Source organism: Aulonocara stuartgranti, assembly GCF_965226115.1.
Source record: "Aulonocara stuartgranti genome assembly, chromosome: 3".
NCBI lineage: Eukaryota > Metazoa > Chordata > Actinopteri > Cichliformes > Cichlidae > Aulonocara > Aulonocara stuartgranti.
Genome location: NC_138941.1, coordinates 51684657 through 51701298, shown reverse-complemented (window position 1 = coordinate 51701298; position 16642 = coordinate 51684657). Strand labels below are relative to the sequence as shown.

At 41.5% G+C, this 16642-nt stretch overlaps 1 protein-coding gene across 1 annotated transcript in view; it reads right to left on the bottom strand.

The window, feature by feature from the left end:
- Positions 1 to 2434: 2434 nt before the first annotated feature.
- LOC309703795 (dachshund homolog 2-like) overlaps positions 2435 to 16642 on the bottom strand; it is a 116896-nt gene continuing 102688 nt past the window's right edge. The window contains exons 9-12 of the mRNA XM_082528701.1: positions 16192 to 16339; positions 15860 to 16036; positions 15204 to 15269; positions 2435 to 4237 (exon numbers count right to left, since the gene is read on the bottom strand). Of these exons, the coding sequence (XP_082384827.1) occupies positions 4200 to 4237; positions 15204 to 15269; positions 15860 to 16036; positions 16192 to 16339 (429 nt within the window). The 3' untranslated portion in view covers positions 2435 to 4199. The remainder of the gene's footprint in view (positions 4238 to 15203; positions 15270 to 15859; positions 16037 to 16191; positions 16340 to 16642) is intronic.

The window sequence follows — 16642 nt, the reverse complement described above, 5'->3', positions numbered from 1 at the left end:
TGCCAATCCTTATTTGTATTATGTGGTTATCTGTGTGTGAGTATGTGAATATCTTCTGAAATACCAGAGTGTTTGTGTGAAAATGCCTCCTTATCCCGGATAGTTGTTCTTCTGTCCTCTGGAATCAGATGTCACCCAGGAGCTTTATCCTTGCATGTTTATGGCAAACACCTTAATCATTATTAATCACAGATTTACTGAACTGTTTGAAGAGTTTCATCTTACACAAATGTCTTTGTTTTATATTTAAAGTTCAAATTTCATATTAATAGAAGAGGTGGAAGGAGTAGTAGTAGGAGGAGGAGTAATGGTCCTCACAGGAAGTGATTTCTTTGTCATTTATCCCTTTGTTGGTCCCTAGTGGACATTCCGGTTTCCAGTTGCCTAAGTGCCAATCTATATTTACCACCCTGTAACATGTCAATCAATGTTATCCTTCACTGTCATTGGTATTCATGTCAGTCGTTCACTTAAAAGTTGATAAAAGGTTAACTCAAAACCTGCCCACCTCGCGTTGCCCGTGGTTATTATGTCTGTCATCGCTCTTAGAATGTCTTTGACGTTCTATGGTCTCTGCTCGTCTGGCTTCAAATCTGTGTGGATGCCCAGAACAGTGGGTGTTTTAGATGGTAAAGAGAAGGCCACAAGGCAAAGAGTCATAGCATAACTAACCAACACCTCAGTTGTGTGACCCCAGAAGCAGATCGGATGAGAGACGCTCAGACATCTGAAGACCAAAGCCAGCCTGTTCTCATGGCAAAACATGAAATGCTAATGAAACAGTAACCTATTTGCTCGTGAGCAAAACTCTTCCTGTTAGTCCTGACAATCTGCAGCACATAGTATGGTCTGGAGGCTTTTAAGAGGCAAAGCAGCACCATAGCAATAACAATAACCATGCTTGGTTTGTGGAAACTCTTGTATTTTCACCACTGACAAACAAACAAATGGTTCACACCTGCATTCTTTTTAATGGTGAGCAGGGGGTGATGGCTGTGGATGCATAAAGACTTCTTGTCCTGTAGAAGTCTATGGAAAAAAATAGCCCACTGCCCTACAGCTATAAACACAGAATCTCCATAAAAAATTAAGTCCATTTTTAAAATTTTGATTATCTTAAATTTGAGGAGGACTATTCAGGGTGTGCTCGCTGGCTGAGGACTTGTAATTAACAAGATGTAAATTACAACTTGTTAATTACACGTTAATTAACTTGTTAGTGAAACTTCATGTCCTATGTCTGACTTTAATACCATCTGTGATGATTTTTTTCCAAAATCTAACAAAGTATCATCATCAGTGGTGTGAAATCATCAGTGACACAAAAAAACGGAAAGATTCAAGACAGACCCAAACAGGCAACCTTCAAAGATTTCTTCATTTTCAAATGGGCTAAAGCTGACGTAAACAGTGAGTGAGTGTAAAAATACTCCTCTGAAAAGGCCGGGTGTGCTTGATTTATAACAAGATAAAATGTTGTGGTGAAAATGAATACAAAAAGCAAAAAGTTGGATCATAATGATCAAATCTGTAATCAAGAATTGTATCTGTCGTTGGGCATTTCTGGCTCAACTCTTTCTCTCTCCTTGTCTTCAGACATTCACTTTTAATTATAAAACAAATCTTAGAAAGTTTCTCAACTTAATTTTGGTGAGTAAAATGGTATTATATCAGTCTGTTACACTGTTCAACTACTGGAACTTCTTCTTGTCTAAAAAAAACTAACCTTGCTAAAAAACTGCGACTGAAGCTTCAAAGAAAACATTGTGTGAGGTGTGTAGCTATCTACATGATTTATCCACACTCTAGGACAGAGTTCATTTTCTCAAGGGCCTACATTAGAAACATGGTGCGGCCCTCCACAATAGTCCCATGTGGACTGTTGTGGAGGGCCGCACAAACAACATAAGGAGATCAAATTAATATTAAGTAGAATTTAGTTGAGCTTACTAGTGCGGCCCAGTTTCTCATGTGCGCCCTCATGGGAAAATTAATTACTCACCTCTGTCCTGGAGTGCATAATAATGACCTACACAGCCGTTGTGACCTCACCCACTATTGTCTCCATGGGTGCCTAGGATGAAATCGTAATTGTTTTCATCTGAATTTAACTCCTAGTAATCAGACATGCTTGACGCAATGCCTTGCTGTTCGTTCATTACATCCAATTTAAAAATACTCAAGCCACCAGAAATACACTGAGCACAATTGCTTTGCGTAGTTTTTTCCCCCATGTCTGTAAAAAACATAGTGATAGAGCATTAAATTCTGTAAACACAAGGATAACTCGATACAAGAAAGTGTGGTGTCACAGTTCGTAGGACTTTACGGTTCAAAACTCTGCAGAGTGTTTAAATCGTATTAGCTTATGATGCCGTTCACATAAAGTCAGCAACGTACATGAACTCATGATGTAAAACACCAGGAGACAGCAGTCATTATAATACTGTATATTTGCAGTCAGCTCAAACCCAGAGAACAGTGACAGACTGAGAGATCATCAGGAGAAAAACATAATAAAACAAAAATCAAGAAAACGCTGAATGTCATTTCTATCTACACTTAATATCCCTTTAAGCCCACCCACCCTGGCCCAGCCCTCCCTCGTTCCTCCCGTACACTTTTCAAATAGTAATTCAACAAATAAACAAAACACGCAGTGGAATAAACAAAACTTCAACACAGTCTGCACTCTTAGTAGGTCAGAAAATCAGGAAGTGAACGCTTTCTGGTGTTTGATGTTGCAGGAGAGCGTCTTCACCTGCGGTACGTTTGATCACTGAAAAGTTCTCAAATCCAACAGAAAAGGAGCAAAACTGAATGAGTTATAGAAAGTTCATAAACCTTTTTTTTTCAGGGCAGTTAAAAATAATAATAATAACAACAACAATAATAATAAAATAAACTCCCCATCTTTAGTTTGACAAACAACAGAAACTGTACTAACACTTCCTGGTAACAGGAACGGGCATCAAAATGTGAAAAGGTCAAATGTAGAGGAAGAGAATTCGACATACTTTTAGGATAGTATGTGTCTAAAAATCACTCCATTGCAATAAAAAAACAGTTTTTGTTTTTTTGCATTTTGCATTTTGGTTTTTTTTTTTTTTTTTTTTTTTTTTTTAACTCTTGCATTGTTTCATAAACTGATTCCATAGGTTGTTTTAAGGGTGATAGAAAATACTTCATACATCGAAAAGCTGCATCCAACATTTTCAGAGTAATGTCTCCTTTACAGAGAGAGGGAGAGAGAAGACGTCGAAGAGGTAGACGGGAAAAAAACAAGTATGAAAGAGAGGAATTGGGCAGTGGGAATATACAGAAGGATGGGAGGGGTTTAATAAAAAGGATTTAAAAAAAATAAGAGGTAGAAATGAAATGAAGAGGTGGTGGGGAGTTCATAAGAGGGGGAAGAAAAGGGAGAGTTCAAGTTAAGGAGTGTATGGAGGTTAAAATAAGCCAAACAACAACACAAAAGTTTTCCCATGCATTCTTTTCAGTCCCTGTACGGAAAATAAAAATTAATGAAACACAAGACAGAAATAGCCTCCCAAGTTGTTTTCCTCTTTTCATCTTCAGTTTGTTCCTTCCTGATATTTTATACATGCCTCCCTTTTATTCATTTATTTATTTATTTGTGTGTTTTTTGTTTCTCTTGTCCAGCGACACACTTAGAGAGTGAGAGTTGAAACTTTTTAGCTCCTGCAAATCATCAACAGCCTTGGAATTTTTTCTTTTAACTGATTTTTCTAAATTATGTCCAACCATGTTGATTCTCATCTGTCCGAATTTGAGAGTATGTTGACGTCATCCAGCCCAGTCACATCTTGCTGCCTCTTTTTTTTTTTTTTTTTTTTCAAATCCTTGGGAATGACTTTCAGTTTTCAGTTTCGGAAACAAATGAGGAACAAGTTCTGCTGCAAGGACAGATAAAGAGGAATGAATGGAGTGAAGTTTGTCTAAAAAGAAGAAGAAGGAGAAAGAGAAGGTAGAGAGACAGGCCCCAAAGTACGTCCAGATAGGGAGTTTGTCTCTTAGTAGTCCCATTTTTATCATAGCAACGTCAAAAAAAGGTCGCTCTGCAGCAAAGATAGAGTCCCGCCTGGGGAGGTCATATCTGTGGTGATCCAGGCTGCCGTGGAAGTGGGCTGGTGGAGTTCTTCTGTGCAGGGCCGGGATTCTGGAGGCGGAGTCTCCCTCTAGAACATCATGGGAGTCTTCAGAAACGGCCGCGATTCTAGGCAAAAACATAAACATGTCATTTAAAAAAGAAAAAGAAAAAAAAGGTAGCACATGCAGCTAGCATAGCACTCAAAGATTCCTGAATCAACAATTATTAGAATTCATGGGTGCAATGGACTGGCGACCTGCCCAGGGTGTAACCCATGTGTCGTCCTTTGACTGCTGGGAAAGTCTCCAGGCCTGCCACAACCAAAATGTTTGGGAAAATGCTAGAACAGCAAATATAAAAGTATAAAACTGAGTGTGTGTGTGTGTGTGTGGGGGGGGGGGATCCTTTGGCACAAAGTCAGAAAACTCTCAGCTTCCATCATATTTGACTGGTGATTCCAGCAATCCCTATATCCCAGTGATAATAAATTTAGATACTACCTTAAAATAACTGAAGAACTTGTTTCTTTGGTAAAACATTGATAAAGTTATGGAAGTGATTGTATCAAACTAGGCAACTATTTTATTTTTTTAATTATTTTCATTATCTATTTGTATCTTGTAACCCAGCCACAAGCCAGTGATGGTGCTGATCCCAAACCCAGATAAAAGGGGAAGGCTGCATCACAAAGGGGATCTGGCATAAAACCTATGCAAAACCAAACATGCAGATCATAAAGAAGAAGATCTATGTGCATCTTGTGTCTGTCTCCTTAGTAATGTTTCAGTCCTAGGTCAGCAGACTGCAAAAAGCCCAGGTTATACATTTAGATGGTAGAACAATAATTTGTTTGCCAGACCTTTAAAATGACATTAATGGAATAATTTAATGAGGAAAAAAACAGCTTCACACACAACTGGCAAAATATTAACCCCTTAACATCTACCAGGCCAAACACTTAGGGATAACGTTGGAGATAAGTTGCTCTTTAAGGTCAAAGTTATTTTCCAAAACTTGTTTTGGAAAATAACGAGTTCTTCTTCTTGACTAGAGTTCTTCTGCGATGAAATTTCCATTTAAGTCTGCCAAATGGGGGAAAAAATCCTTATAAAGGGGTAGATGTGAAGCTAAGGCCGCTGTTACACAGGCCTAGGGACCAGTCTGTGACCTCCTGGAAACCACCAGTCATTGGGGGGAAATGTGTATCCCCTGACACCAACCACCCACGTGAATGAAAGTTTCGATTTTTTTTGTTCACCAGTTGCTGAAGTCTGTGAGGATTCTTGGCTGTTATGGCATCACTTAGGGGTCTGTGTGACTTGGACGTAACCCATTTCCTAACTCTAAATGCATTGCTACAGAGCAGATGAATGCTAAAAGGTTAGCCAGTTTTAAATTGTAATGATGTTTTTTTACCTTCTTAATGCAATACCTTGAGCTAGTTTGTCTGACCGCCAAATGTGCCAATGGAGTGATTTTACATACTGCAAATCCGCCCATCCAGCTACTGCAAAACTGCTCAAGGAGCTGAACATTCTTTACTGAGCAACAGGTAAGCTGTACAGTGTGTATATGATGCACTATGATCATGGTTCAAACATGGTTCTAGTAGATGCACCCATGGTATCAGCTTAAAAATCTTTCTCGAGTCATCATTTTCACAAGATTTTGAGAAAACTTGAGCTTGACTTGAACTCAAGGTCAATGAGGTTTGAACTCTTCTGTGATTTTCAGTAGATGCATCTATGCTATTAATTTGAAAATCCTCATTCTTGAGTTAGTGTGTTCACAATCTTGGTGATGCCAGCAGGGTGATGACAATAACAAAGACTGAACACTATAATTAACTAAAGGGAGGAGAGGCTAAGAACTGCTGACAATAAAGCTGGGAATCAACCTCAGTATGTAAATCATCAGCAGGTAAAAATGGGGAGCTGGTATGGCCAAAAACTTGTTTTTGTTGTTTTTATTTCCAGATTGAGAAATTGGCTAATATTAAGCTTGGGAACGACTGCACTAACCTAAAACAGAAATCCAGAAGGTGGTGACACATTATCCCTGCTTCTTTCCTTCCTCCGCTGTCATATTTATACTCCCTGAAGGCTAACTCAGTAAACATTTTCCTCCAAAAATTGGCCATATGAATTAAAATTTCCACTTGTAGCAACTAAAATTGAGCTAAAGTGTCTTTAAGCGCATTAAAAATGCAGAGTTTAAAGTCTAATGAGACGTTTGCACAGGAACTTCACCCTTTCTTTATGATCATTAAAGCAGGAAGTATTTTTTCTTCACTTGTTCTCCCTTTATGCCGTTTACGACAGAAATCTCGTCTCTCCAATTTTGCCAGGGTCGACTCTCCCTCCTCTCTTTTTTCTCTCCCTCTCATTTCACCTCCGTCGTTCTCCTTCCGCTCCCCGTAGTGCTGTTGCTGCACCCACCCACACAGGAGCACGTGCGCACACTAAAACCCCGAACACACGCATGCATACAACAGGAACACACACACGTGTGAAAACCTTCCTCTCCCTGCGGTGTCATTGTTTTCTGCGAACGTTGCAAAGTGTTTACATTTCTGCATAACAGCAACCATAAACCTGCCCTCCCTCCTCTTTCCACCCTGCACTTCTCTTTCTCCTGCCCTCTACTACCTTACTACTTTTTTTAAGCTCTTAGTCATCTTCCTGCCCTCTCGTTTTGTCCTCTGCTCATGATTCTTTGTTATTTGGATATGAAACAGACCCATGGTCTCTGTGTTGGACTTAAAAAAAAGAAACTTTCTTAAATTTTCTCTTTCATCTCGCGCTCGCCCCTCGTTTCCTCCTTCATATTCCCTGCCTTCCCTCCTTTTCATCCCTCTCATCTCCTGCCCTTCCCTATTTTTATCACTCCACAATCCACTCAAACCCCCTCCTCTCCTCCTCTTTCATCCCTCTATTCTACATGCATCCCCTCCTCCTCCTCACCTCCCCTCTGCTCCCTCCTGTCCTCTATCTGTTACTCTCATATTATTTTTATCCCGCCCCATTCTTCTCTCTGTCCTCTCCTGTCCTTTCTTTTTCTCCTTTAGGCAGCAGGTTTGGCCCGGTGCTTAAAAATTGTCCTGCAACTTAAAGAGTGGAGAGCCGCGCTGATCCCCTCCGACAGTGCTGTCCTTAAAACTCGAACCTGTAACTTCTTCCAGTTAAAATATCAAAAACTTTCACATCAGCTTGCTTTTCTATGGCTGCGCTCATTTTTCCACTGTCCACTGGAACTAATCTGTTTTATTTTTGACCTGTTATTTATTCTTTGTTTGGTGGAAATTTTGAAAATGTCAATTCCAGGCTCCCACAGTTCCAGGAAATCTCTATAAATGTCTTGTTTTGTGCATCTAGCGGTCCAAAAGACAAAAAAACAGACAAAGCAGCAGAGCCTCACGTTTGAGCAGCTGCACCCAGAGCGTAATTTGAGATTTTGCCTGAATATTGAACTTATGTGTAAAGATTCTGCATAAGGAAGTGCAAAATTATTGGCCCCGCAGGCAAATTCATACCAAACGAGCCTAGATTCGCCTGCATTTGTGGCCCACAAGGGCATAAGCAGGCATTTGTTTTTTATGTACGGTATCATTGAAGTAAAGGGCTTTTTTGAAAGTATAATAGTGTTTGGTAAATTCGATGTCCATCCATTCGTACATCCATCCAGCTTCTGACACTTATCTGGGTCTGGGTCCAGAACAAGCCCAGACCACACTCGCCCCACCTTCTCCTGCTCATGTGGGGAAACACATGAGCATGTCTGCACCAGCTGAGAAACAGGTCTACCCCGGGGCCTCCTCCCAGTAGGACATTCCTGAAACACTACTTTGTTTTGGTCACACACACACACACCCAACTGACAACTACCCTAAAATGTGTATTCTTGGAGGTTGCTGGTAGTCACTATATGAAATTGGTTGCAAAGAAGTAAACTGTGTTGCGCAACCTCTTTGTGACTTTGGCTTCAAACTAAAAGTTGTGCGTTATTCGATGCAACAGTCTCCATTCTATTACCCATTTTTCCCAGTTTTGCTCCCACTCAGCGAGTGTTTGCAGACGTGATCTATCGAAGCGACAATCTGCTTCCAACCAAAGCAATCTTAAGGAGACTTTTGGTAAGCACTCCCTTGGTGACCGATTTTATCTATCAACACTCAGCAAATGCCAACATCCTCAGAGGTTGTCGGGGGGTTGCCAACCAGTCTCTAGGCCTGCGTGACTGAGACCTTAGGTAGCACTTTACTCACTGTTCATTTATTTAGATTACAGACCACTTAAGAATGTAAATAATGTAAGAGTATATACATTCACAATAGCAAATGTAAGTTCAAAGTCATACGTGATGTATTACTGTTTGACTGAACTGTGTGTGTCTAGGAAGAGCACAAGAGGCCCACGGTCAGGAAAATCAGTCCATGTTCCAGGGATATTTGTGGGTCATGGAGTTGGAGACCCAACGGCCAGGCACTCATTCCTGGTAGACTACTTTGAAGTCCACGGCACAGGTCTCAGTTTGCAGAGTCACGAAAAAACAGTTAGGACGTCCGCACAGACCCTCAAGCTCATTTTCTGATGATCAAATTTACATTTAGTTATTATTAATAAAATTAACGCAGCTTAAGTCTTTCCCCCATAAAGTATAAAATGTGTATTTAATGCCACATGATGATCCTCCCTGTACCCTTAATGACAAGTATGTATTTTGAGTTTTAGACTGTTGGGTGGAACCAAATGAAACCTTAGGCCAACGACATCGTGCTGGGCAAAAATGCTTTCCAATATTTTCCTCGAGGAAAGAAAAAACAAATAATCAACAAAAATACATCTGTAATAAAAGTAATTGTTACTTGAAGCCCTTAATGAATTGTCTAGTACTTAATCATTCTTACAAAATAGCACCAAATGTGTCCATCGCATTTTTCCCAAAGCCCAAATCAACAAATCACTTGTTTTGTTCACGAAACGCCCAAATATTCAGTTCAGTGTCAAAGAAGACAAAAGAAAACCAGGAAGCTGTGAATTACTGGCTGTTTCTGCTCCAAACATTCATTTACAGACTAAGAATAACTCGCTTTTTAGCACTCGGGTTTCCTTTTTCTTCTCTGATGTTTTATTACTGATTTCTTTTCTTCAAATTATTATCTGCTAAAATAAATAACAAAACATGAAGCAGCTGAGTCTTTGTGAGTCTGAGTCTTGCCTTTTTGTAACTGCTTCGGTACACTTCCCTCTCACCTCTATCTGTCACTATAAAATACACCTCCAGCCCACGCGTGTGTGTGTGTGTGTGTGTGTGTGTGTGTGTGTGTGTGTGTGTGTGCGCGTGTGTGTGTGTGTGCGTGTGTGTTTGCTGTCGTAGTTAAAAATGACGCTGACCTGCCTTGTTAAAAGTCTATCAGCAGGGTGGAGAAAATGTCACCAGGTCTCGGAACAAGGTCACATTTTTCAACTCCGTCCCAAGGAACCTGCTTAGTCTTCCTCCACCTTCTCCACTCCTCCTCCTCCTCCTGCTGTCCTCCTTTCCCACCTCTTCCTCTACTGCACCCCACTTTTCCTCCCTGGTTTGTTCATCTTTTTTAATCCTCACTGTTTCATTTCTTCTCTAACCCTTCCTCTGCTCCCCCTTCACGTGTCTGGGACTCCATATAAAAACGATGTCCATATACGCACGGACACCTTCTCATCCTGCTCTTTCCACCTAACATCTGGTATCCTTTGATTTTTTCCCTCTTCTTTTTCCACACATTTACTCTTATCCCTGTCTTCCTTTGCTTTTTTTCCCCTCGCTCCATCAACCTTTTCTCCCTGCTTCATTTTACTGCTTTTAACTCATCATCCTCTTCCTTTCTTCTGCTTACTTTTCCCTGTCCTTTCTTTTCATTCATTCTGACATCATTTTCCTCTTCTCTTTCTCCATCTCAGTCAAACCTTTCTCCTTTTTCTCCATCCTCCATCCTATTTGTCCCTTCTCTTGTTTGTTTTCACTCCACACCCTCCTTCCAGCCCATATTTGCCTTTTCCCTCTCAAATCCTTCCCTTTTCGCATCTCTCTTTTTCCCAATTCTCCCTTTCTCTCCCATTTCTCTTCCTACATTTGGCCATGTTTCTATTCTATATTCCTTCAGTTTTCCCCTTTCACCATCTCAATCTTTTAACTTCCTCCTTCAGAGCCTCCCACAACCTCGAAATCTTCTCCACTTTCTTCGCCCTCTCCCCCTTTCTAACTTCCTTTTCTCTGTCTTAATTTCCCTCAATTCTTTTTTTTTTACATGGCCAATTAGCCTGGTCAGCTTTTAACAACCAAATGAAACGGATCTCACTTCCTTTCTTTTTAACCCTCTCTCGCTTTCCCTCCCTTGCTTATCGTTTTTCCCTCCCTTCGTTCTCTCTCTTTTTGATTGTAATGCGATGTCTTTCTTTGTATTCAGCACTTTTCTTCCTCACTCGTTAATTAAGAGTGTGGAAGGTGAGAGAGGCAGGGGAGAGGTGTGTGTGTGTTTGTGTGTGTAAGTAAACCACCATAGGTGCAAAATGCTTTTATGGCAGGAGGGATGAGTGTGTATTTGTCTATGTGTGTGTGTGCAAAGGGGTCCTACTGGGCCAATCAACATTAATGAAATCAGGTGGGGGTGTGTGTGTGTGTGTGTGTGTGTGTGTGTGTGTGTGTGTGTGTGTGTGTGTGTGTTTGTTTGTCGGAGTGCTTGGCTTGCAGAAGAGAGGGGATCTAAAAGGGGTCTAAAGAGGAGTGAGAGCTAATTAGAGTTCCCTGTCTCACAAGAGTGTGGATCAAACACACACAGAAATGCACAACTACAGGTACAGAGCACACACACACACACACACGGTGTGCGCCTGTAGATATTCATTTATACACACGCAGAGTTTCAAGTGAAGGTTTTCAATGTCAGGGAGGACTGAGCACAGCTGGTGGAAAGAGGACAACACATGCATACTAACACAGACGCACACACCGGCGCTGTACTTGTGAGGACCCTCATTGGCATAATGCACTTCCAAACCAATAACTCGGACTTGGACCTTTCCTCCACTTCAGCTCAACTTTTCAACCCCCTCCACCTGAAAACAGTCAGACTCCAGCGCCGCTTCCTTCAGGTTATGTTCATCTGCGGCCGGAGGTTAAAGTGGGCCGGACCCATCCGCAGAGGTGCACCTTTGATTAATAAGTAAATAAGTCTATTATTTATGAAACTGCCAAACAAAGTAAAGCAAGTTCATTTTTCATGCGCTACAGCCTGCCGTTCTTTCCACCCGAGGCCACGGAGATGCTCAACAAATCAGAAACTAATGTCACCCCACAGTCCCACCCCGCAACCAACACACGTCCTTTTAACAGTCGGCACTCGTTTTATCCATTTTCATCTGTGTGTGCCAAAGATATCACCGATTTACTATCGCCTCTTTAATCCCAACAGTAGCCATGCTCTTATTTTGAAAGAGCCTAGACTTAACAACCTAGCTCCAGGCCTTCCTGTCTTGTGTTTTTCCTTAAGGTCATCTGATCAGGTCGCCGTTATAGTCTCTCATCCTGGACCACAGCTGGAGATGGTGGTGGTACTTATTCTGCTTTGCAGCTTTAGTGAGCGACACTCAGGAGCACCATCAGTCCAAGAAGGTGGACTTTGTGGAGGTGGTGGTACTATGTATTTTTCTTTAAATTTTGGGTGTGGCTGCTCGCATGTCTTACCGCCACCACCTCGGCGTCAACGGCTGTTACACACCAAGCGCATTGTGAAAAAAACAAGAATATTAAATTCTGAACTTTTCGGATCCGAAGTTGTTCAAAAGTGTTAGTTTTTGTTAAAAATTCATCATCAAAAATGCACACAAATAAAAAAATGAAATCAACATCAAGCATTAATGAGATGGTCCTGATGGTTCTAGACAAGAAAATTAAGAAATTGAGATTCTGGGTTCATCCAGTTCCCAGGAGAAGGCAGCAGCAGGGAGAATCTGATGGCTTGATCCAGCAGTTGAAGCTTTCGTACATATTTCAGGATGTCAGTGGAGCACTTTGAGCTCAGAGATGGGATCACATTTCAGGAGGCAGAGAGCGATTTGAGAGGTATAATCAGTACTGTTGCATGTTTTGAGCTACGAGCACACCTGTTGCCTAATGCAGTGGTCTGATTGGCCATATCTGTTTATTCTGAATTTGTCCGGTGACATCACGTGGTTCGTGTGATTAACAGGTGAGTCTAAAACATTTTTAGCTTGCCTAATTGTTATGCGCCTGATGTGCAGAGGCCTTAATTCAATGGGAAAAAAATCTAATCTACTCAACAAACATCACCAAACAAATGTGTGTCCATCTGTTCTGCTACACAGCGGCACTGTAGCTGTATTTACAGAGAGTTTACAACATTACTGGATGTAAACTTTACTTTTAAAGATGGAGAGAGCTGCCAGAAGGACAGGGCAGCAGAGGATGTCCTGGTGCTTTTAAGGATAAAGTCTGCTCATCAACTTAATCTAACAAAGTGGAAGAAATTTAAAGCCCACACGAGTATTGCCATTTATTTACGAGTTACATTAATCAGACAGGCTATATAATGTGTTGTTAAAGTTCCATTTTGGCTCTTTTACATGGCATTTGCTTATTCATTTTAAGCCGGAAAGCAGCCATGAAACTACGACAGTCCAGTGACAGTATGACAGTTATGGAAGCTTGTTTCTTGTTTGCATAGATAAGCTGAAAATTTAGGTTATTATCTCAAAATTTAGAGTGAGGAAGTTAAAACTTTGAGATAATAACCTGAAATTTTGACTTGTGGATGGGTAATTACAGTGGTGCAAACAAGCTTTCCCCCCATACAACACAGAACGGAGCTGGCTAAATCCACAAAGTGTAGTAACCCCCAGAGCGGCAGCAGTAGCACTGGTCAGAAAACAGGCATGTCACTTTTTCCTAAACTGCCAAATCCCACTTTAACCTTCTATTTGACTAAACTGTCGTCTCACTTTCAGGCAGCTTGAACTGAAGTTGTCAGGAGGAGTGCAGAGCTTGCGACTCTCTCATTTGAGCCCAGGCTGGAGTTAAACGCAGGTCACGAAATCAGTTTTGCTCGGGTTAGACACGACTGTGGTTTTAGTGAAATATAAATAAACTCAGTCTGGAATTTGTCTTTAAACCAGACTTGGATCTTTTCTTTAACCAAGTGCTGCTGGCATCTAAAAATAACTCGCCATATGTTTAGTCTCTGCAAGTCTCAAAATATGCTGATTAACCTTACTACAGTCCTTTTAAAATGTGTTTGCTGTGAGTAATAACAAAGAATTTTCTAAATGACTAAGCTTTTAAGAAAGTCTGCACTCTATTAAAATGTCTTCCACTGAACAGCTCACTACTTTTGAAGAAATGCAAACTCGAATAAATGCAAGTTTTGACTTAAAGATTGATCTTTCTCTTTGCTTCACTTTGCAAAATCTTTGTTAAATAATGTCCTTTGTCTTTGAAAATTGAAACAAATTCCAAAAGATCGTCAAGGATGTTTCTAATGTTGTTGCTCTCTTTCCTCTTACTTTCTGTATTTACCCCGCCTCCCCGAATAAGCTCTTTGTGATGGTGGGGAGAAAGAAGTCCCCAATGACAGGAAGAGCCATGTGGAAGAACCGGGCCCAGCCAGAAGCTACCTTCTGCTATGACAGGCTTTTTAATAAGCATGTCCCTATTTTCTTAATTGTTCAACCTTTAGTTTGATTTTAAAATAATCCATAAATATTGTTTATCTTGTTCTAAAACTTTATACATTTCTTAAAAACCTTAAACTGATCCAGACAAAGATGGAAGTACAAGAAGATGTGCACACAAATACACTTAGTACACTCACCAGCTACTTTGTCAGGTACACCCAGAGCCCGTAAGTAAGTCAGAGTTGTGTCAGCTGGGGTTCAGAATTCAGGGTTGTCACGTGGGTCATGTACGGGTGCGCAGAAGGCAGTTGAAACATTGCATATGAAACCTCTGTGCTATTATATCTTTATCGCGCACCTAGCATCTTTTGATAACTTTCAGAACTACTGCAAGGCTTCAGGATCTGCCATTGCTGTAAAAAAAAACAAAAACAAAACTCCACTGGAATGAACGGAGATGACGTAACTCTTCCATTTAATGGCTCTGGATACACCTGGTCAGTTGCTTGCTAATGCAGAACTCTAATCAGCCAATCGCATACCAGGTATGCAGACATAGTCAAGATGACCTGCTGAAAGCCTGCAAGTTCTCAGCCATTAAGGTCAGGGTAGGCTTTAGAACTTTGAAATAAAGTTAAGGTGAAGAAGTTTTTAAACGGAGTGGGAGATTCACATCGTGGCTGACAAATCTGCAGCAGCTGTGTGATGCTGTCGTGTCAATGGACCAAAATCTCTGAGGAATGTTTCCAGAACCTTGTCAAATGTGCGCCATGAAGAATGAAGGCAGTTCTGAAGGTACAAGGAGCTCCAGCCTGCTAGTAGAAGTGGCTGGCAAGTATAATTTTCAGTGTTTGTTGCTCAGTTGGTTTCCCAACAGTGTTTATGCAGAGTAACGGGCCAATAAGAACTTTCAAACTGGCCCAAAAACCAAACAAGTAGCCTTGATACAAAGTCGCTTTTGCCAAGTAGCTCAGTCACTCTGTTCTTCTTGTTGTTGGTATCTCAATGACATGTTCTTTTAGTCTTTTTATAGAAAAACGTGTTTCTACAGGACAGTTAAACAAAAAGCAGGATTAGTTCCCATGAATATTATTTACTGTCAAATCTAAGACACGCTGGAATTCCAGCACGGAGAGCTTAAAGCCCTGCGTACTGACACGCAGCCGTCACACACTTAAACATGAGCTCTGTGAAATATTTACATTCGTCGTCACATGCGTGTCTGTTGAGGTGCACATCAAAGGGAGGCCACTGCGCCTGCTTAACGTCTCCACTGATCTCAAATGGGCCCCAACACACACATGTGCCTGCCATGTGTGTATCTGTTAACGTATGGCACCTTGCGTCATGTTGTTTGCGCGTGTGTGTATCGGCGTGACTGTGTCTGAATGAGCACGCGCTTGTGTGTGTGTGTGTGTGGATACCTTGTACAGCGCCGTTGTCTTGCTGGTTCCCATTAACTTCAGGTTTGTCCTCGGCTACAGCAGCGTCTGGTTTGTAACACAAAGACAAGACAGAGTCTCAGTGGGTCGGCCAATAAAAAACAAACAGCACCTTGTAACTGCGTGCAGGTGAAAGACAAACCGGATCCACAGAGGGTCCAGCCCCAGACAGTGTTTTTTTTTTTAAACTTTTTTCTTCGTGAGAATCACATCGGTGGGCGTTGCTATGCTTCTTTTCTCCTTATTAATGATAAACAGGCATAGTCACTGCCATCGGCCTGCACAGGAGCACCAACCTGAAGCAAACGTGGAGCTGCTTCTACGAGACGTAGTGCTGCAAACTGCGCTGGCGTTGTTTTTCTGCAGCGGTGCCACGCAGACAGATTAACTGCACGTTTACTGCTGCTGGTGATTATTCCGAATTTTATGGAAGGACGACAGAAAAACAGCAGCAGCCTATAACTCTGCTTTTAAAGCTGCTTGTTAGGGTAAACAAGAGGCTGAAGGGGGGGGAAATCATTCATCTAACAGGCAAACATTTAAGCAGTTTTAAACGCAGGCAGTTCGAGCTAAAGCGACAAAGGGAAGAATTTAAAAAGACGAAAGAAGAAGAAGTAGGAGGCGGCGAGAAAACAAACCGTTCTTTTTGTTGTTGTTGTTGTTGGCAGCGTGCAGCGGCTCAGGAGAAGGGGAGGACGAGGACGAGTGTTTCAGAGCGTCCTCCACTCTCTCCCTCCTCTTCGACTCGAACTCCAGCGCCTCCTGCAGCTTCCTCTTGGCCTTCTTCTCCTTCTTCAGCCGCTTCTGGATGGAGGCTGGAGGAAGAAGATAGCTCGTCTTGTATCTACCATGTAACTCACTGGCAAATTTCCATTCTTTCTAACGGCCCCTTTATGTTCTAACATTGCTTTTGAGGCTCATCTTCAAAGAACTTGTCAAATGCCCCCCCCCCTCCTCCTCCTCCTCTAACCTCTGCTCTGTAGTTCAGAGGTGAGCTGTCGTTCCAGACTCTCTCTCATCTCCCGTTCCCTGTAGAGCTCCATCTTCAGCTCCCTCTTCTCCGCCTGGATCTGTTTGTCCTGTGCCCGGGCGTTCTCCACAGCCACCTTCAGCAGGCCCTGAGTGCACAGATTGGAGTTTATAACCTCTAACACTGTTCAGGACGTGCAGATGAGACAGAGACCTGCCGTGTCGTCAGTGTTTAAATTAGGAGTACTTAGAAAAAAAAGAAAAGAAATTAAATCCCAATTTGTATATATGAATTTTTCTTTTGTATAAGTTAAAGTGCATCTGCCAAATTATATTATTTTTACCGATTTTTAATTTTTTCAAGGACTTCTTTATTGAAACAGAGAGATGAGGAGAGAAATGTCACGATTACAGACTGTGACCATACGTGTTTGTTTCCTTACTTTAGTTAG